Below are 25,841 nucleotides of genomic sequence, written 5' to 3' on the forward strand. Positions count from 1 at the left end.
CCCGTCTGTATCCCGCCATACAGTCCTTTTTTCAGTTTCACTGATATCCTTGTATTATATAATCCACATTTTTTTCTACATTAAGAGGAGAAAAAAGAGAACTCGGCAAGAACAAGCACTCCCTAACATGCCAGAAAATGTAGGGTTGGTACTTACCTTGAGTGTTCATTCTTGGATGGCCCAGAGAAACAATCCACATACTGTACTTTTGTGTTATTCCTGCATGTCATACGGCAACGCAGGGGTCTTAAATCCAAAGATTTTTTCTGACACTACCGTTGACTGCTCCCCTTCCTGCCAGTTTCATGACAAAGCCTGTCCAATCCACCTATCAGTTGTTTATTTGTTTCTTATTTTTACTTTGCAATCCTATTTCCGGGAGGGGATGGATTGCTCCTCAAGGACATCCAAGAATGAACATCCATAGTAAATATGAACCCCATGTTCTTTGAATGGTATGGTGGAGCAATCTACATACTGTTGGAATGTACCCAAGCCCTCCATCAACTGGATGGGTGCAGCTGCTATTAACCTATGTTATAGATTGGAGGACAGTCTGTCCAAAGGCTGCTTATGCTGACTTAAACTTACTTATTTGACAATACCTCATGAACATGGATGGTTCCTTCCACCCTGCATAATTGCATGTATCTTCCAGCGATACTGAAACTGCGTAAGCTGCCATGTAACCAAACATTTTGAGGTCTTAGCACCTTAGCTAGATCATAGCAAAGAAATATACATATTTGTCTCATCCTGCTAATGTATTTCTTTATAGCACACATCCAAAGCGTGCCATTTCTTCTGTAATAGATGTGTGGGATTTGGAGAGAAATTTGGTAACTGTATGGACTGATGACGTCCTTTGTTTAACTGTACTGATAGCACTGCTAACTCTGACACTTTTCTTGCCAATGTAGTGGCTATTAGAAAAACATCTGTAAATGTTAGCAATCTTAATGATGCCTGTTTTATTGGTTCAAATGGAGGGGCTGGTTAACCTGTTTAACACTAGATTGATCCTCCCCCAGTTCCTATATGTGTTGTATTTTTGGATTAAAATGCTCTTAATTTATTTGCATGCTCACTCTCTAATGAAGTCATGTAAATTTAAGCTGTTTTCAATTGGTGAATTAGATGACTGCAGCTGAACCTGTGATATTTGCTGCATAAACATTGGATTTTCTGTTGTAATAGCCTTTAAATAGGTTAGGAGTGAAGGCTGTGTTTCTGTGTTCTTCCAAAGCTCCTCTGCCTCCCTTTTACTGTTTACATTAGTCTTGTCAATCACTTCATGTGCCTGGGTCACAGCTTCCTTTGGCTGCTCTGGTTGCCTAAAGAGGCTGTGGGGCTCAGCTCTGCTCCTTGCTTTGGAACCTCTGTTCCCAACATGGCCACATGCAGATATGTTCAGAGACTTAAATCTGGAATTTCTGGCTCCAGCTTAGGAGGTAACTCAGATTTCTTAGCTTTAACAATGAAGTTAATTTCTTCTATCTGCTTTTTTAAAGCTGTGGTTTGATCAGCCTGTGTGTCCTTCTTTGCTAAATCCCACCCCCTCCCCCAACACCCCAGAGTGGCTTCTGTAAATCCTTCTGACTCCCTTTCATTGGATGAGAAGAAAATTCTTTTTAATGCTAAAGTCATCTCAGATGCCTGCTGAGTTGTGGCCATCTGAGCGAGGTTGGTCAGTTTGCTTTCTCAGCTTGCAGTTTGCTGGGCAGCAGTCAGAAAAGTCACCTCTTTTGCTAAAGTTTCTGTGCTTTGATTCCTTTTCTTTAGAAAAGGCAAGGAAGAGTTAATATTATCAGATTTGTTCTCTGATGGTTTTTTCTTTTGAATGGTATCTATCACTGATTTCTCTATACCTAACTGATAGTTGGTTAGTATGCAAAGGGATCTTGCAGTACCTTTGAGACTAACTGAAAGGAAGCTGGCAGCATGAGCTTTAGTAGACTTTACTTCCTCAGATGCATGTTTCTTAGATGCTAGATGGCTGAGTGTGAAGGAAAAACATGTCTTGCTGGCTAGGCAGGATGATAAAAAAGGAGTCAAGGAATGTAACAGAAAAAGAACTTTGGACTCCTGGCTCCTCAGTTGGCACATAATCCAACAGTACATGAATTGCTCCTCTGTGCAATCCAGAGAATGTGATTTGAGAGTCAGAATATTTGGCCATTTAGAGTCAGGAAAAAAGCATCTCTAAAGAATCACTGATAAATCTTTCCAATGATATTGGGAATCTAGCAGTGTATGTGATACAGAACACTTTAAAATACTAATCAACTGAGATATCAGTACCTTGGTAAGCCTTTTCATGTTTCTTCTTTTCAGTTTCAATATAATGTTCAGATGCTCCTTTAATTTTCTGGACCCAGGCAGTTCTGCAAAAGTGAGCAAATTTTGTTAATAACAAAAGAAATCACTCCAAAGCAGGTTTATGTTAATTAATTAATAATTTAAATTATTTTAGGCCACTTTAAAGGCTGGAATACTCCCAAGGCAGCATAGAAGACAAATACAAAACACAATGGAAAGTGCTCAACACATTTTTTAAAACTATGAGTCAATGTCAAGTGCAAATTGTGATTCATGAACAATTTAAAAGGATTTGTACTCAATGTAAAGAGCCTGGGAAAACTAGTTAAAAGGCAGAGGGGTCTCTAATCTTAATATATAATTAGAAAACCAAAAACTGATTTAGTTTCCTTACAGTTGATCTACTGCCGATATCAAAATGAGCACTTACTTAACAGTACAGTACAATCCCTGTATCTGTGGGACCGTTAACACACTTGCATCTGGGGGGAAAAGGTCTCTCTAGGCATCTAGAGGTCTCCCATTGCAACTCTGTGGTCAACATCCAGCAGAAATATAGGGTTTGTCATTATTCATGATTTTTGCTACCCATAGGAAGTCTGAAAACAGGATATGGGGGACATATTGTATTTAGTTTACCCCTTGTCCTCCACTGCTCTGCTTAGATCCTGTAAACTCAGACCGGTGACCTTCCTAATTGAGTCTATTCATCTAGAGTAGGGGGGGGGGTCTTCCTCTTTTTCTACTACTCTCCTCCTTGCCTAGCATTATTGTCTTTTCTAATGAGTTGTGCCTCCTCATGATGTGGCCAAAGTATGACAGCCTCAGCTAGATCATCTTGGCTTCCAGGGAGATTTCTGGTTTAATCTGTTCTAGGACCTATTTGGTTGTCTTCTTGGCCATTCACAGTATCCTCAGTACTCTTCCCCAGCATCACATCTCAAATGATTTTCTTCCTTTCTTCGCTGTCCACTCTCACATCCATACATAGTGAAGGGGAATACAATGGCTTGGATGATTCTAACTTTAGTGCTCAGTTGTATATCTTTACGCTTTATATTTGTATCTAAATTGCTAATCATATGCTGTCCATTAAGACTACCTATCCCTAACATTTGGGACTGGTTGGCAAACTGGGAATTTTCAGAGTGACATGGGCACTCTCCCAAAATAGTTGTCTATTCACAAAATGATTGTCATAGTGGAGAAAGGTACCTTGCTTCAGAAGCAAAGCATAACATACAAGTGGAATGTGAGTTCCAAAACAAAATCAGTCTTTCAAAAATCATAATCTTTTGCTCCAATATTTCTTTCACAGACAGCAAAGTTATATGTTAAATAATATATCTGCCCCAACAAACCACAACAAAATACCCATAAGCCAACAACCAATTAACACATATCACAACTCCAAAACACCAAGCAATACATATGAACATCACAGACAAAACAATGCTTTTATACTCTAGCCTGTCAAGATAGACTCCTACAAAGTTTATCTTTTTCTTTATTTTAAATGGCACTGGAGATCATTCAACACCATGCCTGAATCTGAATAAAAATATTATTTCAATTTTACAAAAAGGTGAAAAACTGGAGGAGTTGGGAGCTTGGTGGGCAACATAGGAGACCTCTGTGCAGTCGAAGGCTTTCACAGCTGGCATCCATAGCTTTTGTGGGTTTGTTCAGGCTATGTGGCCATGTTCCAGAAGAGTGTATTCCTAATGTTTCGCTGTCACGTCAGGAATAAATTCATCCAGAACACAGCCACATAGCCCGAAAAATCCACAAAAAAACTATAGCAGACCTCCGTGGGCACAGTGTCTTGGGAATCCCAGCTATAATTAAAACCAGTCCTCTAATCACTGTAATCTATGGAAAGTGACTATTCTATCCATTAATACAAACTCACAAAAAGTGGAGTTCTGCAGGCCACTCCAACAGCCACTTTGCGTAGGAATCTTCCAAAATACTTTTGTGCTTGAACCCTGTTCCTTCAAAGCCTATTTTAAGAAGCAGCAACTCCAAGCTCCCAAAGCATCTTTCAGGCAAACATTTTCTGGGCTCACCTCTCGTTGATGTTGTCTGCTTTAAGTGTGTATACTCTGTCAATGTGGGAGATGTGGAAAACTGGTTCATCACTAGAAGGGTCAGTTGGCAATTTTACTAAGACTTCATTTAGAAAAACAGGCTGGAAGAAACAGATATAGTTTCAGCTGGAGAAAAAAAAGCATTTGAATAAGCTAAGCCAAAATGATCATTAAATTAATTGTTTCTGAAGTAGCAAGAAAAATGCAATAATGCAATATAACCCATTACCATACTAGGAAGAGTGAATAAGTATGGGAGGTTACAGATATTTAATTTATCATAGACTGTACCTTATGCACGTAAAGCTCATCTAAACGCCTGATGGGATAATAGGATAGTGGATACAAATGACTATTTTCTTTGTAATAACACCATGTTTTGAGTGTTCACCTTGTAACCTAGTTTCAATATTGTCTAGTCAAGTGGTAAGGGCAGTTTTACAACACCTTTAAGCTTGATCAGAAAAATCAAGAGCTGAGGAACAGGAAGGTGTCCCTACCTTGGCAGGTCAACCCATGAAAACGGCAGAATAGATATTCAAATGGAGGAAAAACCCCACTATTACTATTATTGTTGTACTTGTATCATAAATCTGGTATAGCCTCCTGAAGAAGAAAGTCTCTTTTAACTCGGGAAACCCTCACCACTTTCCCTCCCCGGTGTTCCATACCACATGGAAACTCCTCCAAAGCTAGATACGTCCCTCTCCTTCAGAAAATCAGCATCCTTGTATGCTTATTCTCCATTTTATAATGACTGAATTGGCTTCTGTCTCCATGTGTTCACATCTGAAATGTACTAAACTGCCAGGACCCTAAATAGGTCTAAATACCCTACAGGTACCAGATCCTGTCTGATCTTGGAAGCTAAGCAAGGTTGCTTAGTACTTGGTTGGGAGATTTTCAATGAATCCCAGGTGCTGTAGGGTATATTTCAGAGGAAGGAACTGGTAAAAATACCTCTGAGTATTCCTTGCCTAAGAAAACCCAATATGCAATTCATGGGGTCACTGTAGTTCAATAGACAACTTGAAGGCACACGTGTGCAAACACGCACTAGGACCCTGCTTAATTCAAGGTACAAAGTTCATTTGTACATTCATTCAACCCAAGTTTCCTTGGGTTGAATGAATGTACATATAATTATGGGCTGTGAAGCAACAGACAGGAAGGAGAGGAGAGACCCTCATCTCCAAGTGATAAGTGATGTTTTCGACTCCATCCCCTCCTATTTTTTTTAAATGTTCTGCTTAGATAATGACCTTAACACATATAACTTGTATTGTTCCCACTGCTTTCTTACCTCATACCCCCTAATTATATAAATTCTTGGCAGAAAGTATTTTTCATTTTTAATAACATATTTTCAAAGCTTGCCAATATTATTTTGGTTTGTTGTTATGTGCCTTCAAGTCAGTCCTGACTTATGGCGACAATAAGGTGAACTATCACAGGGTTTTCATTGCAAGTTTTTCAGAAGGGGCTTGCCACTGTCATTCTCTGAGGCTGAGAGAGTGTGACTTGCCCAATTTCACCCAGTGCATTCTCATGGCCCAGCTGGGATTCAAACCCTGGTCTCCAGACTCACAGTCCAACACTCAAACCACTAGGCCATGCTGGCTCCCCATTATTTCATTAAGTAGATAAAGGAATACTCCATACTATTGTGCTACCTATAAGAGTTTAAGTAAAACCAATTTTCCAAAGAGCATCACCATACGTAAGGCTCTCTGAACACACCAGGACTTAATTTTGGGCAAAGTAGTAGAAGTACTTTGCATTTACTTGATTTTAAAAAAATGCATTTACTCAAGATCGTGAACTCCTAATTTCTAATGTTTGTTTGTCAAGAAGGTTAAATACAGCAACAGCAATTGAAGGTTTAAAATATGTTGTAACCTTTTCCTCCAAGTGAAGGATTGTCCTTTTATAGATAAAACAATAGCGGAGATCACCCAGAAATCCTTGTATGAAAAGACATTCACTCTGTTTTATGGGAATAAATGAAGACTGACATACATTAAATGTATATGCAGGTCACGTAACATGCAAACATTCACTTCAGTGCAATACCTTTAAATGGTCAGGTCATACACTAAATTAATAATTGTAAGAATAACATAGCCAAATAATGGCTTGAAGAAATGCAATCAATTCAGTCCCCACAAATGGAGATGCATACACTAAAGTATATTGAGGCAACTTTAAAAAAAACCCTCTGCATAAGTCACATACTGTATATACTCATGTATAAGTCTAGAAATTTAGGTCAAAAAATTGACCCAAAAACCCTGAGTCGACTTATCCACAGGTCATGTAAGTAGTGTATCTTAACTCTTATTTAAAAGAAGGAACTATCCCCTGGTGAAAGGCAAGAGTATAATCTATCCTGGAAGCACCAATCCCCTCTACTCTCTCATCCATCCAGCTTTAAGAGTGAGCACAAAGAGCTATCTCTGCTGGAATTTTGTATGTTCTTTGACATTGCTTTGCTTTGCTTCATCTTTTAGATCCTTTGCTATATGCCCCTAAATTCTACCCTTGACTTATCCATGGGTCATATCAAAATCCATAATTTCAGCCCTAAAACTTGCCCTTGACTTATACATGAGGTCGACTTATAGTTGAGTATATACGGGTAGCCCTTGGACATTTCCATTCTCTATGGAGGAAAGACAAAGATTCCAACTAATCAAAAGTTCTCAGTCACACTAACTATGCGGCTTCTGTTCGTTAAGAGACCTGTGTGTCACTAAAATTTGGAACAGTTATTATTTATAGGATGACAATATCGTATTCATTAACTTCAACAAGTTAAAGAAATGGAGCTATCTCCCGTCAAAGTGTATCCATTTCTTTCCTTCTCCAAATGCACCACAACAGATTGTTTATTTTACTCACCCCTTTATACATTTTGAACTGAGAATTTGATTTTGGGCTGAAAAGTTTATCTGATCCAGTAGAGACAAACTGCTTGACCATGTAGGTGAGAAGCAGGAAGTCATTGAAGAGGAAGCCATAGAGTTCTTTGTTGCTCTTTGTCTTGTAAAGCTTGCCACTGTGCAAAAGTTTTCGTGGTCCCAAGCAGTTGGTCAGTGAGTTGAAAATCAGTTGCTAAAAGGGAAAGAAAACCAGTGCACTGACTTCTCCTCGCTATTGCAAACAGTTTTACCCAAAACTGAAGCTATTTTGCTAGGTTTAACATAAACATGCACTCTTAGGACTAAATACAATTGTTTGACCCAACTAAAGCAGACCTATTAAAGTAACAGGAATTTGGTGAGGCAACTTAATTGTAAATTCCATTAATTTAATAGGTCTACTGTGGTGGGACTATTAATCAGATTTAGCAATTGATTTTGATCTTTAAAACAGAAACACTACACTAGTGCAAGCATTAGTGCAACATTCACTTCTCCTTTCAGTTCTCTTTTCTCTATTATCTAAAAAACAAAAACAAAAAACCCAACTCTTTCACTTAGATCACTAATAGTTTAAAAACGTGAAACCTTCTAGCTGTTGTTTTCACTACTGGCACACTTCCCAGTTGGCTACTCTAGAGCATCAGAAAAACTTTGAATGCTGTTTGCCTAAGTTATAAACTGAGGGAGAATTTAAAACTTACAGAAAATAAGTTGAATTTTTAATTTTTTTTTAAAAAAATTAAAAACAATTACAAAATCTTTCCTAGTTTTTAAAATGATTTGTGGGAAGTCTTTAAGATGGTGTCAGTCCAAATTTAAATACCGTATCTATGTGATCAGGGAACGAATTGCAAGAGCAGCCTGCAATTCCTTATAGAGGTTGTGTATCCCTTACCTGAAATGGGACTATATATACAAATGAGATAGCTTGGAGATCAAACCTAAGTCTAAACATGAAATTCATTTATGTTTCATATATACTTTATACATGTAGCATGAAGGTAATTTTATATACAATATTTTTAAAAACTTGGTGCATAAAACAAAGGTTGTGTACACTAAATCATTACAAAGCAAAGGTGCCACTCTCTCAGCCACCCATGTAGACAATTTTGGATTTTTGAGTTATTCTGTATTTTGGATTTCCAGAAAAGGGATACTCAACCTATAATCAGTTGAATTCCCTCTCTTAAAAACAGACATTTAATGCTCTGAAAACAGCATACAAATTGTGTTCGTGTCATCCACTGCTTTAAAACAAAACTAATGAAAACAGAAAACTATTATAAAATGAGATAACTTAATCTGAAAATCCACTCTGATATCAGAAAAATTGGGAGGTCTCATTGTGTCCAGGTGATTTCATGTGAAAGCTTGAAGTCAAATGAAAGAGGCATGGCCATATCTTCATTCACAGGCATTCATTCTAGAAAAAAACTGAGCAACTGCACAGAACCAACGGATCAGTGAAGCAAATGCAGAAGGCACACACTTTACATCTTGAGTTTTTAACATAAAAAAGTGACTTTGAGATACCCTATGGTAAACTTTATCAGCCACCAGTTCTTTAATGCTACTAGCGTCAAACATCAAACAGCATTTTGGCTGTTCACTAAAGCAACAAAATAAAAGACAAACTACAGTGTATCATCTAGCTTTCTCTCACTTTTTCACTGTTCCCCATTCATTAACTGATTCTGATTTTGATGTATAACCATTTCATTATTAATACAATATCACATAATTAAAAGAGTTATAGGTAGGGCTATGAAAATGCTAGTTCTGGCATGAGCTTCAGAATTTAGCATTTTTTTTTAAATAAAAAAGACAAGTTCACTCCTTGCTCCTGAAAACCAGGGAGCACCGTTGGCTATCCATTCCATTTTAGTAGTTTAAAAAGAAAGTTTTGATGCGCTATGTTTTGATAGTTTCTGTTGCTTTCATTGCTACTGTTCTGTGGCAATTAACAATGCCCATTCTCCATATCCTTTTCTTTTTTAAAATTTTCCTAATACTTGATGGCATATCCCATTTTAATGCAATCCTGATAGGGATTTATGTGTAGTGTTTCCAAAACTTCAGTTTCAGCATACACTTAACCAGTCCTCAGCATACAACACAAGCCACTGTTACCTCCACAAGTCCTTCGCATTGAACATGGGACTGTAGCCACTCTAGTCTGTCTGAATTTTCCTTTTCACGCACCCCCTCATTAACTTGAGAGCACAGTTCTTCAGCACACTCAAGCGCCAGCTTCAGGTTACTGTGATCTGGATGAGTTTCAGGAGTGTTTTCCAGAATCTTGTTTGGAAACAAAACAAAACAAATGAAGGTTTTAAAAAGTACAATGTAACTTTCAAGGGAAATCCACTTTCTAAATTATTTATAAATGTAATTGCAGTACTCTGTTCAACTTAGCGCCACGTGGCCAGTCATGTGTGTTTCTCATTTCAGTTAGTTTTTTAATGAGCAAACAATTTGATACTCACACTCTTGATGAGAAGTGGATAGCGTGTAATTCTCTGCATAGGTTTCAACAAGAAACTGGAGAGTGGCATTCCTTTACAGTGAGGGTCTGAAGCCAGTTTCTGTAAGTTAAACCAGAATTGTAAATGAAAAGGTTGCATTGTTTCTATGGATATTAAATTCTTCTAGTGCTCAAAGACCTGTATAGACTATCACAAAGGAATGGACTTTGGATCCCTGATTTATAAATGGGAAATGTGAGAGAGAATTACTTACATATGGGCACACTATTAGAAGGACTAGGAGAACCCATTGCCTTTTACAGATGTGAAGCAAGGCTCCATTTAATCCAGAAAATCCTGGGTTTGGCTAAATAAAAAAATCTTTTATATTTACAGTTGGCGCAAAGATGAGAGGAGCTACTCACAAAGAGCATCTCCCCAACACGAGCCCCTAAAAGCCATTCAAATACCATGGAAGTAATAAAAACTGTAAGCACATATTTACTTTGCTAAGTGGGAGAAAAGGCTGGCCCAGCTCCCTCAAGGGCTAGCCTGAAGATAGAAGCTCCTCCCTCTATAACTGTCATCCTTCGGCCTGGGAGGGAGAGAATAGGCTGGCCCAGCTCCACCAAGGGCTAGCCTGAAGAAAGAGACTCCTCCCTCCATAACTGTCATCTTTCGGCCTGTGAGGGAGAGAATAGGCTGGCCCAGCTCCATCAGGGCTAGCCTGAAGAAGAAGAGCCCTTCCTCTGGTCCATCTGCCTTGGTCCAGGCCTCAGAGGGAGAGAAGAACCCCCTCACCATTCCCTTCTCCTTTTGTGTCATGGCTTTTAGATTGTAAGCCTGAGGGCAGGGAACCGTCTATTATCCCCTCTGTTGTAAACCGCTCGGATTCCCAGTGATTGGGCGGTATATAAATAAATCCTATTACTATTATTATTATTATTATTATTATTATTATTATTATTATTATTATGTCATGATTTTCAGTTAAATAAATGTGGTTATCAGAGAGACCTGCACCTGTCCCTGAAGAGAAATGAAACAGGTCTGGATTAAGAAGTGACTAAATAGCATACTTTTAAAAATTCTTTGAATTCTGGCTCTTCATCTGTCTTTTGCTGCAACAAGGCAGCCCCATTAAGTTGGCAGCTGCAGAAGCGGACGTAGGCTTGCATGTGGGACAGTTCAGCAGCCAGGATGTCTCCAATCATCTGCACAGGCATCTTTTCACCCCCAGTCTTCTTACGCACACGGAGGGCTCTACAAGTAAAACAACATAAAATATAATTGGAGCAGTTTGATTTAAGCGATTGCAGTAGAAAAAGTTAGGAAAGCTAGTGGCGCAGTGGTTAAATGCCTGTACTGCAGCCATTCACTCAAAACCACAAGGTTGCAAGTTCAAGACCAGCAAAAGGGCCCAAGCTCGACTCAGGCTTGCACCCTTCCGAGGTCGCTAAAATGATACCCAGACTGTTGGGGGCAAATTAGCTTACTTGCTGTTCACCGCTATGATCTTTGGAATAGGGGTATATAAATAAAACAAATTATTATTATTATTATTATTGTTCACAGACGACATTCTGACTAGCAGGAACAACTCTGTTAGCAAGGATGCAGACTGGGTGAAATAGTGGAGTTTATCAGACAAGAGAAATTGGAAGTATAATCCAATGGCAATCTGAACGCAATCATGGGGTTTAATGTTATTGCGTGATAACCCACTACACGCAAATTCGGGCAATGGGAAGTCAGTCCGAACGCAATCATGGGGTTTCACATTATTGCATGATAGACTGCCACACACAAATTCGGGCAATGGCATGCTATTTTTGGGCAATGGGGAGCCAGTTCAAATGCAATGAGCATTCATGTAATTTCGCTAAACTAGCGACTTTATGTGAATGCGTTCTGGTCCCACTTCCTTTTCATTCAAAATTAAGAGAAATTCCTCCGGTGTAATAAATTCCACTGTTCCCAAGGAATCTACCTTATATACTCAACTATAAGTCGACCTCATGTATAAGTCAAGGGCAGGTTTTGGGGCCAAACTTATGGATTTTGATATGATCCGTGAATAAATTGAGGATAAAATTTAGGGGCATGTAACAAAGGATCTAGGAAGCAAAGGAAAACAATGCCAAAGAACTTATAAAATTCCAGCAGGAACAACTGAGAATTCCAGGTACCCTTCCCTAAACTGCAAATCCCATGATTCCACAGAGTGGAGTTGTAGCAGTTACAGTGGAACCATAGAATCATAGAGTTGGAAGAGACCCCAAGGGCCATCCAGTTCAACCCCCTGCCATGCAGGAAATCACAATCAAAGCATCCCCTGTGACAGATGGCCATCCAGCCTCTGTTTAAAGACCTCCAAGGAGGGAGTCTCCACTACACTCTGAGGGAGTTTATTCCACTGTCGAACAACACTTACTGTCAGGACATTTCTCCTAATATTGAGCTGGAATCTCTTTTCCTGTAGTTTGCATCCAATGTTCCATGTTCTAGTCTCTGCAGCAGCAAAAAACAAGCTTGCTCCCTTCTCAGTATGATACTTCAAATACGTAAACAGGGCTATCATATCACCTCTTAACCTTCTCTTCTCCAGGCTCTTAACCTTCTCTTCCCCAGCTCCCTAAGTCTTTCTTCATATGGTTTCCAGACCCTTCACCATTTTGGTCGCCCTCCTCTGGACATGCTCCAACCTGTCAGGATCCTCTTTGAATTGTGGTGTCCAGTATGTATATTGCCAAGGACAACCAGCACACGCCTTTATGTACAAGACTAATATCATCTCAATACTGTGTGTTTGTTATTGTTATAGCTAATACATTGTAGCACCTAAATTTTTTGTGTATTATTCAAGGGTAGGTCCACATAGAGCACACTGCAATAGTGAAGGCACAATGCAGCTAGGACACAGATGACTCTTGCCAAGTCATGCTGACTCAGGAAAAGTAACAGCTGATGCAAAAGTATTTCTCATTTTCGCTGTCATGTAGGAGTCCAGCGTTACTTAAGGGTGAAGTCAGTATAGGTTTCCAGACTCTGATCCTGATTTTTCATGGGTTGTGAAACACTTTTGGGACAGCTAATAACACAAAATTTAATACAACAATAGTAGCACTTACTTCAGCAGCTTTGTATTAGACATTATGAGTTCCTTCCAGTTGACAAAGATTAATCGCATTTCAGCTTCTGAAAGGCAGCCTGATTCAGCCATTTGTTTCTGAAAAACCTACAATGATGACAGACACGGGAGATGCTTCAGATGGAATGACAGACTTTCAGAAGTAGCACATTCCTCTCAAATTATGAATTGTTTGATAAGTAACATGAGTGCTCATGACACTTAAGTTTGCATCTGTTCTTAGCAATATTGTAGACAAGCAGTGCATTTCCAAAACATGCAGAGAGGACAGGGTTCTCACTATGCCATTTATCAGCTCTGTAGTAGACAAATGCCAACATATGAAATTTTTCTCATTCCTTCAGCATTATGATGTGACAAGTTAAAATGATTTCCTGCATGGCTATCGGAGGTTCAAGAGCATTGTATTTTACTGGATGTGATCAAACTAATTGCTAACTGTAACTGATGATCTTCAGACAATCTGAACAGCCAAAGTTAGGAGATCAACAAAGAGCTAGTTTTAAAAAATCCTGGAGCTCTAGTCAGAAAACTGGTTTGCATTTCTAAGGTAAGCAAAAACACCAATTCTTTAACACTATTCTCTTTGGATTCAAACTGGGAAGGGGATGAATAGCACTGAAAGAGGTGGCCTGTGAGATTGCAGAAGTGACCACGCAAAGAATAAAACTCCATGCAGATGTACAAAGATCACATATAATAGCCTAACATGGGCTCAGAGGTGTCATGGAAATGACAAATCTCAAATCTGATATGTTTGATAACATAAACTTTTTTCTTCTTCTTCTTCTTCTTTCAAAAAAGAGGCTATAGGTTCATTGCAAAAAGAAGATTATTATTATTATTATTATTATTATTATTATTAACCTTTATTTATGAAGCGCTGTAAATTTACACAGCGCTGTACATACAATCTTTTAGTTAGACGATTCCCTGCCCTCGGGCTTACAATCTAAAAAGACATGACACAGAAGGAGAAGGGAGTGGTGGAGGGAAAGGGTAAGAGGTCCAGCAGTTCCTCTTTACCTCCAAGGCCTGGACCAAGGCAGATGGACTGGAGGGAGGGGGAGGCTTCATAATGGATGGTTAATCATTTTCCAGGGAAAATACATACTCTCAAGTAGGATAATGCATATACAGTACATAGCAATACAGGAAATGGTTCAATAAACAGGCACCACAAGAACATCAAATAGTAAGCGACAATTATGCAATGCCTGGGAACGCTTCTCTGAACAGGATGGTTTTCAACTCCGTTTTGAAGCTGGTAAAAGAAGTGATGGCTCTTGTTTGTGGGGGAAGAAGATTCCAGGAGTGAGGGGCAGCGAGTGAAAAGGGGCGAATCCGGGATGGGGCAGAGGAAATCCTGGGCTGAGACAGCAGACCTTGACTACCAGAACGGAGGGCCCTAGTGGGAAGGTGAGGGGAAATAAGGTCTGATAAGTAGGGAGGGGCCAGTCCATGAAGGGCTTTAAACGTGGACAGCAGGAGCTTATACTGAATGCTGAAAGGGAGGGGGAGCCAGTGAAGGGATGCCAACACAGGAGAGATGTGGTCAGAGCGGTGGGTGGAAGTGATAATGCGTGCAGCTGAATGCTGGACAGAGATTAAAGGACCGAGGTGAGAAAGAGGAAGCCCAGCCAGGAGGACGTTACAGTAATCCAGTCGTGAGATCACTAGGGCATGGACCAGGATCTTGGCAGAAGAGGCGGAGAGATATGGTCGGATTTTGGCAATATTGTATAAAAAGAATCTACAAGCCTTGGCTGTGGTCTGGATCTGAGGGATACACGACAGAGAAGAGTCAAAGATAAAACCAAGACTGCGGGCTTGCTGGACTGGTTGAATAGAAATGTTGTCCACAGAGACAGAAAAGGAGTGTTGAAGGATGGGCTTAGGAGGAAAGACAAGAAGCTCCGTCTTGGACATGTTGAGCTTCAAACGCCGATGGCACATCCACTGCGAGACAGCTGTGAGGCAAGACGAAACTTGCTGTTCAAGCCTTGGAGAAAGGTCGGGGCGGAAAGATACAGCTGGGTGTCATCGGCATACAGATGGTAGGAAAAGCCAAAAGAGCTGATGAGTTTTCCTAAGGACAGTGTGTAGAGAGAAAACAGAAGGGGACCCAGAACAGAGCCCTGGGGAACTCCAACAGATAAGGGAACAGGAGATGAAGTCTGACCACCTGCAACTACTGCAAAAGATCTGCCAGACAAGTAAGATGTAAACCAGTCGAGAACAGATGAAGGGATGTTTACAGGCAATGGAAAAAAGAGAGACTGCTCAACACTTAACCTAGTTTTCTCGCATAATGAAAATGGTGCTCAACCAAGCATAAATGGGTTTCATGGATTTGTCATATATACACCATAAAATTTTAATCTTCCTTTCTCATACACACATATATACACATCAGGGAAGTCTCAGTAGTTGTCAAATTTGGGGGAGGTGGCTATGTTAAGCTTGGAGCAGAACAACTGAGAGGAAACATGACAGCCATCTTCAAATATCTGAAGGACAGGCATACAGATAAATGGAGGGTAGAATTTAAACATTAAAAGAAGAAGACTGAGATTAAATACAAGGTGTTCACAGTGGAATAGTGGGACTGGCATGCAAGATGCTAGACTCTCCTTTGTTAGAAATCTTTAGGCAGAAGTTGGTTGGCGACCTAGTATACTCTTCGCTCCCAATTCGCTGGGGATCCATTCCAGACACACACACCACAAATTGGAATTATCACAGATATTCAAGATCCAATGATTGAACTCAGTTAGTGCACTGGTTGACATAACTGGCAATGAAGCCAATGAAAGAGATTGAATCTGGCGCTGAGCTAGAAAGGCAGATTAAAGAGAAGGATCAAGGTAGCCACTTGGAAAATCTCAATGGTGGTCAAGTCATGGGCAGTCATCTCAGAGACTACTGGATATCTGAAGATCCTCATAATGTCCTGATAGTACTTTCCTTGGGCTTCACTTCTGAAATGGGATCCTGGTTTGAAGAGCATTTGCAGGCATAGGATGGAATGCAGATGGAGGATGGTACATAAAGCAGGAAAGGTAAGCTATTTTGATACCACTAGGCCACAGAAACCTAACTGGGACTGCAAAAGGTGGCAGGTTAATTAATTAATTAATTAATAATTTGTTTTATTTATATACCGCTATTCCAAAGATCATAGCAGTGAACAGCAAGTAAGCTAATTAGCAAGTAAGCTAATTTGCCCCCAACAGTCTGGGTACTCATTTTAGCGACCTCGGAAGGATGCAAGCCTGAGTCGAGCTTGGGCCCTTTTGCTGGTCTTGAACTCGCAACCTTGTGGTTTTGAGTGAATGGCTGCAGTACAGGCATTTAACCACTGCGCCACCAGGGCTCTTGACTGACAATAGAGTTGTAGAGTGGTAAGAAGGTGAAAGCCCAGGGGGTTTGTGAAGGGAGCAAAGGCACCACAGAGGAACTCCACACTCTCTTAGGTGATGCATCCTTCAAATTCATTATGGTTACACAGGATTCTATTTTGTTTCCATTCATATTCTCTACTCACCTTAACATCAGGGAAAGATCAAACACAAATTACAGGCGTTGTTAAAAAACAAAAACTCAGTAGCTATAAAACTAAAGGGGTAATGTTACAGAGAATGTTTTTCTTGACAAAAATTTTGTCAGAATGGAAAATGTACCTTTTGCTGGCTACATCTTGTCACTTTCAGTGTGGCAGCAAAGGAAAATTCCTACAAAGTCACTTTAACAATCATAAAATTGGATTTATAAAACAGCAATTGATGACGATTTGCCCTTTACCTAGCAAATCTGGTAATCCTTAGGACTGCAGAAGTTTATTCTGAATTCTAAATTTATTGTAAGTTTGTAAAAGCTTTTGTTAATGTATATTTTACCTTGTTTGAATAAAACAATGGCTCAAGAAGGGGTTAAAGATAAAAGCTCAGTAAGTACCTTGCCCACTCAGACCTCACCTCTATGACAAGCTGAAGGTCATCCATGTATTTTTCCTCTGTTTGGATCAACTCATGTATATAACCCTGTCTTTTCCTTTCCATGGGTTGCATTGTGTCAAGGCTTTGGAGATCCGCACACCCTACAAAATCATACAAACAATAAATGTCAAACATGTTACTCTTAGATTAATTGATACTAAAAATATCTATTGTGAAAGATCTCAAATCCTTTGATGTATACGGAGACAGAAACTGATTAGTATTGCCTTTGTTTAATTCTTCAACAGCCTATGGTCTTTATCAAGCACACAAGAAGGACAACAAGCAAGATGGAAAATTTCCATCTTCTGCTGATATAAGTGCAGTCTACATGCGACAATAACTTGAAGTGTTTATTAAAATCTACTTTACACCATGTTAGCATAGGACTGAAAACACTGTTGTTCCAACACAAGAATGAACTTTGTTCCCTATTCTAGTGCAATGTTTCATGGAGGCACAAAGATGTGGCATTCTCTCCCCAGAGAGGATACCTGCTGTCTACTTTAAGCACTTTTTGGCACCATATGAAAACCTGTTTTAGTTTCCCAGACTGCAAAAATAGCTGTAGAGTTTTTTTTTAAGTTTTCTGTGGGTTTTCCAGGCTGTATGGCCATGTAAAGTCGAAGGCTTTCATGGCCAGCATCCATAGATTTTTGTGGGTTTTTCAGGCTATGTGGCCATGTTCTAGCAGAGTTTCTTCCTGATGTTTTGCCAGCATCTGTGGCTGGCATCTTGATGCCAGCCACAGATGCTGGTGAAACGTCAGCAAGAAACTCTACTAGAACATGGCCACATAGCCCGAAAAACCCACAAAAAACTATGTATGGCCATGTTCTAGAAGAGTTTTTTCCTGACATTTCATCAGCATCTGTGGCTGGCATCATTTCTCTGAAGATGCCAGACACAGATGCTGGAAAAAAACTCTTCTAGAACATGGCCATACAGCCTGGACAACCCACAAAAAACTATGGATTCCAGCCATGAAAGCCTTCAACTTCATTTTTTAAAAAAAAGTTTGTCCTAAAATCAGCCATGCATTTGAGACTGATTATGTTTTCTGTTTCCAAGAGTTGAGATCTAAGGACATTACGGCATGGCCGTGTCCTTGCCGCAATCACACTTATTAAAGCAAGTGGAATTATACCTGTTTGTGAGTAGCCACTATCACACGTCTTCTCAACTACATAACTGGGGCTGGTTCTGCCATTGTGCTCTCTTACTGATTCTCCCTTAAACCCACCTCCCTTACCTAAGTCCTACCCAGCATGGCTATTTTAAAATTTGTATTTTTATTCAATTTTATTTTCACTTTTTCACACAATTCTGCAGCTCTGCTCCTGCGATTGAAGTTGGGGGGAAAAGAGAGGGGGAAAAACAGAAAATAAAATAAAATAAAGGCAACCAGTCTGCTTCAAAATAGTGAGGAAGTTGGGAGACAGGGTGAGAGGAGGAGACATTGACAGCACATGACTGCACAGATATAGGATGGGGGACACCTGGCTGAACGAGACTATGTGTGAAAGGGATCTAGGAGTCCAGGTAGACCACAAGTTGAACATGAGTGAGATGCGGTAGCTAAAAAGGCTGAAGCAATTTTAGGCTGCATCAATAAAAGTATAGTGTCTAGATCAAGGGAAGTAACAGTGCCACTATATTCTGCTTTGGTCAGGCCCCACCTGGAATATTGTGTCCAGTTCTGGGCACCACAATTCAAAAAAGATGTTGAGAAACTGGAGCGTGTCCAAAGGAGGGCGACTAAAATGTTGAAGGGTCTTCAAACCATGCCCTTTGAGGAAAAACTTAGGTAGCTGGGGCTGTTTAGCCTGGAGAAGAGAAGGTTAAGAGGTGATATGATAGCCCTGTTTAAATACTTGAAGGGATGTCATATTAAGGCGGGAGCAAGCTTGTTTTCTGCTGCTCCAGAGAACAGGACCCAGAGCAATGGATGCAAGCTACAGGAAAAGAGAATTCAGCTCAACATTAGAGGAACTTTCTGACAGTAAGGGTTGTTCGACAGTGGAACACACTCTTTCCTCGGAGTATAGTGGAGTCTCCCTCCTTGGAGGTCTTTAAACAAAGGCTGTATGGCCATCTGTCACAGGGGATGCTTTGATTGTGATTTCCTGCATGGCAGAACGAGGTTGGATTGGATAGCCCTTGTGGTCTCTTCCGACTTTATGACTCTATGATCCTAGTATCACAACTGCAGTGGCAGTGATGTTTTGCACCTAAAGACTAGTGTGACTGCAAGCTCATTTATGGGTTTCCCCCATCAATGAAAAGGGACATCCTAACTACAGTTTGGGGACACTGCAGCTACGGGTTGGAGGCGTTGTCATGCAATAAGTATTGCCAATGCTACTTTTTCCCAGGTCTAATTGTGGTTCAAAAGCCACATGAGATAAAGTCTTTATACCTGCAACAATAGAGACGCATTAATAGAGCTGACAGATGAGGAAAAGGCAAGGAAAAGAGGAAAAAGGCATTTTCCTGGCAAGGAGAGGTAAAAGGGCAGCACTGTTAGCTTGTAGTTGCTGGTTTGTCAAATCCTCAGCTTCCAGGGGTGGTGGTTGAGAATTGGAAGCCAACTCCTCCCCCTCCTGTCATGGTTGCCTACTCCTTGTGCAAACACTGAGGGAATGGCATGGCCTGTTTAATGGACATCTATGCAAGGGTTGTGTCACTGTAGGATCCTGGCCCAGGCGTTTAGACTGAACCATTTGAAATGGTTTTAGTTATATATCATTATTGCATTTTTATTGAAAGCTTCATATATAGTACTCATGTTGTGTGACACATAAATGCTTAGAACAATTGAATGAATTTAAAAAACCCAATCAGAATAATGTCTTTAATGATTCTTTCTAGTTTTATGGGCAAAAATACGAAATCACGATATAAGGAATCAGCGAGACAAGAGCCGTGCAAACTTTCTGACATTTTACACAGATCTTACTTTTTGTTTTTATATATGCTGGATGTTTAAAAAGAGTATACTTTTATTCTAAAAAACCTGAAAACATTAGATTTTTTTTTTGTAAAAAAAAGTTCTATTTTAATGGAACCAAAGGTGAATATAGAATAGAGAAAGTGTTATATAATTTAAATTGCTGGTTTAAAGCCTCTTCCTTGGCAGCCAGTCAGTTGCCCAAAGACAGTTGAATAAAAAGGTCTTTGCTTGCCAGAGGACGGACAGCAGGGAAGGAGCAACCTTGTCTTCCTCTAGAAGGCTTTCTACACCTAGGAGCAGTTTGACACCACTTTCACTGCCATGACTCAATGCTATGGAATTCTGGGAACTGTATGGTGCCACAACAGACTAGTACATACCACTAATATTTACATTAATCTGTTATGTAGCATTAGCTTTAGTTATACTGTTTTGATTTTGCTCTGTCATATTATTTCCTAAAAACCTGTTTTTGTTGATATAGAAGACTCCCTTTTTAAATGATTGTGCTTCTTTTTTGCTTTTAGTTTTACTGATAGCTTAATTATACGTTTAACATTTGTATGATGTGAACTTTTAGCACTGTTTTAAAAATTTTTTATGGTGAGTATATATTTACATTAAAATTCTTATATGCTTATATATCTATTTGCTGTCCAGCTTTATACAATTTTAGCTAAAAAGCATTAAAGAAAAACATTTACATAAACATTGTATTTCTTAACCATTACTATTGTCTTCTTCATTATTTATATTATTTTTAAAAAACGTTTTTACTATTTAAACTTTCATTGATAACATTTGTATTGTGTGATTATTTCTTGAAAGTTAATTCCACTTCCGCTTAAAGTTATGATCACAGTTAACTGTTTTAATTTTGTCAGTCACGTTGAGCAACAGGACTGAGAAAAAGACAGAATACAAGTAAGTACTGCAAAATAATTATATTCTATACATTGTAAATAATTCCATCTTTTCAATTTGCCTCTGCCTGTGTCTTACAGAAACTGCCTTGATACTGAATCTAGTCCATATATATTGGCTAGTATTACTGTTTTAAGGTTTCTTTGCCTACAGTTCTGGACCAGAGTGTGCATTGTTGGCTTAGACCTCAAACTCCCAGAATATTTGGGGTGCCTTATGGGGATCACAAGTCAGTGATTCCTTGAGATTTCAGGGCCAAACTTTGCGACCAAGGAGTGGGTCTTGGTGATGTCATACAGATGGGGCCTAATAATGTCACAGTGGCAAGGCATCCAATGATTGGAAGACAGTTTGGAAGCGCTTGAGGGGTGCATCACTTCTAGTTGCCTTTTTAGCCACTGGGATGGATTCCTTTCTCTATGAAGGTGGGGCAGCATTTTAAAACCTTCTAAAGTTGTTTCAAGTGTTCCTAGGCTTCAGCATTTGAGACTGGAAAAATCAGGGAGGCCTCTGACAGGAATCCTTGATGATAGAAAATTGAATTTAATTTTGAATATGCTATTAGCTAAACTATGGCCAATCTGATACCTGACACCAAGTCCCATGTGTTCACCATGCCATAGCAGAGTTTTTCAATCGGGAGCAGTGTGTGTGTCTGTCACATCTTACTCAGACACTTAAAAAACCCAACAACTATAAAAGGCAGTTGGCCACTAAAGGGTATGGAGTGCAATTTTGTTACGTTTTCACCTTGACCTTGTTTTAGACCAACAAGGTCTAGAAAATGGGCATGATGGTATGCAGAGATGCTAAAGTCAGGTTGTGTGGCCAGGCTGTGCAGAGTCCTTCCCATCATGGTACATGATTTTAAAGAGAAAGAGTGGAAGGGGATGATTCTGTTTAGCTGGCATGTGATTTGACAAAACTGAAGAACTTTAGTTTTCAAGGTGTGATTGCATCATGCACTCAGTTGACTCAAAGGAATGCTACTCTACACCTCTTTTTTAAAAAGTACAGCATCTACATGTTAGAAGCTATAATCAAGAACCAATGCATTCAGAAACAATACTACATTTAGATATTAATTTCAAAGAATACAAAAAGGATTATTTTAAAAAAATCTCAGTTAATTTTGGACACAGGTCTATAGGGATTTAAAGGAAACACAGAAAACATTTCCGAGAGAAGTATCTCAGGGGTGTTCAAAACATGTTTAGTGGATAGATTTAAATATGAATTAGATAATATCTCAGGGGAGAAGGTTTATAAAACATCCAGAAGATACGTATAAAACTGTCCAAACTGTTTTAGGCAGTTTCTGATTGCTTCTGATGATGTAAAATAGGATGAACAGATTTTTGAGCATTTAGTGGTATTGCTCCTCAGTTTAAACTGTACTTGGAAAAACAACTAAACCCAGTCCTTGTATTGCTATATTGTACTTTAATCAGATACTCTAAACCTACAGAACAAAAGGAAGGAAGAATGGGGAGGAAAAAAAGAAATGTGGCAGCACTTTAAATACTGTTTTTTAAATGTTTTAGCATGAGCTTTGTGGATATAAACCCAATTCTTTGGCTGCAGTAGTAGTAGTAGTATTAAGGCCTCAGGTATAAAGCATATTTATGCAGCTGTGGGAGTGGGACAGAATGTAATAGAATCCAGAGAGATGCAAAACATGTCCCTTGCCCTAAATTTTCAAAAGACTGGGCAAGGTGATACATATCTTTACAGTGGTCAGCTAGCGCTAATGTGTGAGAACAATACACCTGCTTATTAAACGTCTGCTTTCCTGGGTTCAAAAGTTTCTGAAACGATTCCTTTTGTTACATGTACAGCAGCAAGGACTTGCATTAATATATGTAGTGTGTCATGAAGCCATTATGTTTGTTCATACCTCTGATAATGGATTGGAATCTGTGAATATTATTTATGTCAGCTATTTCTCTCCCTTATCTCCTTTATAATGTCCTTGTTCAAGGACTGCAACTTGTAAATCTTTTACCATACTCTCAGGAAGGCTGAAATATTCTGCAACTGGTTTTTAGCTATTGCCATTTCTAATGTCGAATAAATGTGTCCATTTATGCTCTAGCGTAGAGACTGTCCTGTTTGTCCAGCACAGAGTGTAGAGGGGCACACAGGACGGCAGATCTCCCATTGGAAGAACAGCAAGTCTCTGATGTTGTGGGTGATATTATAGGCCCCTATAATATTGGCTCCAGAGTACAGTGGAGACAGTTGGCATCTGGAGTTGTAGCAGGGTCCTGTCCCTGTATGTTATGTATCCTGTTGTAAGTGAAGAATTAAGATTTGGAGGCAGTTTACAGGCCAATAAAGGCCTGCCTTTCAGAGCTTGTGGGAGGGCTGTATGATTTTCCAGAATTAGTTATAGCTCACTGATTATGCTTTTGAGTATCTTGTAGTAAATGGTTCCTGAGATTTAATCTTGCTTTGTGTAGGGTTGCCATATTCTAGTCCCTCATATTTTGGCATCTAATCTGTATTAGGTAAGTTTCTTGAAGAGATTGATGATCTTCTACAGTGCACCCGCGCCATATGTGGGTGCACGCCAATTAAAGCAATGACGTGCACACCCGTGGCATGCACACTGCCCTGGAGCTATGAGCATGTGCCCCATTATTTTTAATTGGGTGCAAGCATACATGGATTTCCACTTACGCGGGGGGATTGGGAATGGATCCCCTGTGTAAGGTGAGGGTCCGCTGTACTTAATTTGGTTAAATCTGGTGCTTTCCATTCTGCTAATTTGCAAAGAAGTAAATGTGTAAGACCCTCTGGAGACAGGCAGATCATCCATTGTCACTTTAAAATGATCCTAGAAGATACCCAGTCAGTTTTAAACTATGAATTTTAAACTGCTATTTTTTAAAGTTTATGTTGGATTATTTTAAAGTGTCTTATGTGTGTAAATGGTGTTTGGTGTTTGAATCTATGTTGTTCCCCCCCCCCCCCCCCCCGAGCCTTGGAGAAAGGCAGGAATAATAATAACAGCAGCCTCTTTCACACAAAGCAGCTGGTGACCTACAAAGTAGCTTGTGGCCTACCAGATTCTGGTGCTATTCTGTAAGTCTGCAAATACCTGCTGCCTCCCACCCAGCTCACTGCCATGCCTTTTGGTTCTAACTACCATTATTGCCTGCCTTGCTGTTGTAAGGATTTACATGTTGCAGTCCTCGAACAAGGAAATTACAAACACTAGAAAGGAAAACAGTTGATTTCAATGATGAAGTCGAAGGCATCTTCAGAGAATGCTTTGTCTGCAAATCACTCCTGCATCCCCAGGCTCACACAGTATATATACACCCAACTTTTTCCAGGCAAAGCATTCTCTGAAGATGCCAGCCACAGATGCTGGCGAAACGTCAGGAAGGAAAATTTCTAGAACATGGCCACATAGCCCGAAAAACCCACAAAAACCCATGATTTCAATGATATTCACATATTTCAATCCATTATCAGAGGTATGAACAAAGACAATGGCTTCATGGCACACTACATATACAGTATTATTAATAAGAGTCCTTGCTACTGCTCATGTAACCAAAGGAATCTTTCCAGCGAAAAGGAGCCATCTTTTGGCTTTTTGAGAACTAGCTAGCAGAGGTCACAAAGATATGCTTTACTGTTTAAGAGAATACGGTATGCATGCTAATAATTTTACTGTTTGGATTTTGAAAGGCAGTGATGTAAAAATAACAGTACTGAATTATTTAAAGGCAAAAAACACAAACTCTTTCAGAAGGGGTGTTATAGAAAAACAGGAGAGGTAGCAGAGCGCAGCGTTGGAACCCATAAACACAGTATCTAGTTGCAGTTGGGGCCTAAATAGACAGGCCAAAATAAAGCTGCTTTGGGTCACTTTGGAAGTATGATGTTTAAATGCTGCATGCATCCTAAGAGGCCGGAAGCCACACCAAAACCATGCTCCAGTCCTCAGGACTAAGTGCAACTTTGGCGCAGCTTCTTGCCTCTTAAGATGCGTGTGTCATTTAAACAGCATACCTCCAAAGTGACCCAAAGCAGCATTATTTTGGCCTGTCTGTTCAGGCCCTAGGACAACCAATAATGGTGATTAGAGCCAGAAGGCATGGTGGTGCACTCGGGTGGGGAGGTGGCGGGCATTGGCAGAGCTAGACAATCAGCCCCAGGATGCCATTTCACACTAGCTTTGAGGTTGCTGCTAGCCCACCATCACTGCTGTGTGTGGAAGAGGCAGTAGTAGAACTCACCCTCTCATCCAGTATTTATAGGGTTCATTTTGAAGTGGTAATGGATGATATGCCTCCCTCTGGGCTGGGATAAGCAGCCAGAATACCATACCACTTCAACTCTACTCCTACATTCAGGTCACACCACCACTCTGTCCTGCTAGGAGAGACAATATAGAAGAGTAAAGTGCTGGAGCAGATATGGTCTGCCTCTCAGCCTCCCTAGAGGAAGAATACAACTACTACAGAGAATAGGGGATGAAGAAAAGGCAGGGCCACACATAAAACAGGCGTTTCCAGTGTCATTACCACTTGTCTAACATGCGAGTACTCATGTTGGTCAGCCAGACATAATGTTTGGTAGAGTCTAATGGGTTTATGGAGGTCATAAACCTGTCTTACATTGAGCAGAACTGTGTGGTCCTCCTTATTTCAAGAAGCCAGGGAGAAAATGCCCTAGGATTAGAAGCCTCAACCACACAAACCCTCTCTCTCCTTCTCCCTGTCTGAAGGGCTTTGGACTTTGTTTGAATCTGATGTCTATTCCTAGTAAATATAGGAAATTACAGTCATCCCTCCATATTTGTGGCTTTGATATTTGCGGATTTGATTATTCATGGATTTCATTAATATGTTCTCTCTAGGACTGTCTAGGTCCTCCAGTGCAACTCTGTGGTCAACTTTAACTAAAGGTTGCACTGAAAGACCATTTGTAGCTACTCTAGTGCCATTCTATGGTCAGTGTATGTTGGGGATTGACCACAGAGTTGCACTGGAGGACC

At 39.9% G+C, this 25,841-nt stretch overlaps 1 protein-coding gene across 5 annotated transcripts in view; it reads right to left on the reverse strand.

Moving 5' to 3' along the window:
• Nucleotides 1–25,841, reverse strand: part of LOC149313418 (intersectin-2-like) — a 116,012-nt gene that overhangs the window by 5,718 nt on the left and 84,453 nt on the right. For all 5 annotated transcript variants that reach the window (XM_089519079.1, XM_089519078.1, XM_089519075.1 and 2 more), the window contains 8 exons: nucleotides 16,930–17,051; nucleotides 12,933–13,039; nucleotides 10,881–11,064; nucleotides 9,823–9,921; nucleotides 9,467–9,634; nucleotides 7,311–7,523; nucleotides 4,389–4,510; nucleotides 2,302–2,384 (listed from right to left, as the gene is read on the reverse strand). In XM_089519079.1, the coding sequence (XP_089375205.1) occupies nucleotides 2,302–2,384; nucleotides 4,389–4,510; nucleotides 7,311–7,523; nucleotides 9,467–9,634; nucleotides 9,823–9,921; nucleotides 10,881–11,064; nucleotides 12,933–13,039; nucleotides 16,930–17,051 (1,098 nt within the window). The remainder of the gene's footprint in view (nucleotides 1–2,301; nucleotides 2,385–4,388; nucleotides 4,511–7,310; nucleotides 7,524–9,466; nucleotides 9,635–9,822; nucleotides 9,922–10,880; nucleotides 11,065–12,932; nucleotides 13,040–16,929; nucleotides 17,052–25,841) is intronic.

The sequence above is a fragment of the Sceloporus occidentalis genome, unplaced genomic scaffold (assembly GCF_023333645.1).
Source record: "Sceloporus occidentalis isolate IW3139 unplaced genomic scaffold, rSceOcc1.0.p SCAF_4, whole genome shotgun sequence".
Lineage (NCBI taxonomy): Eukaryota > Metazoa > Chordata > Lepidosauria > Squamata > Phrynosomatidae > Sceloporus > Sceloporus occidentalis.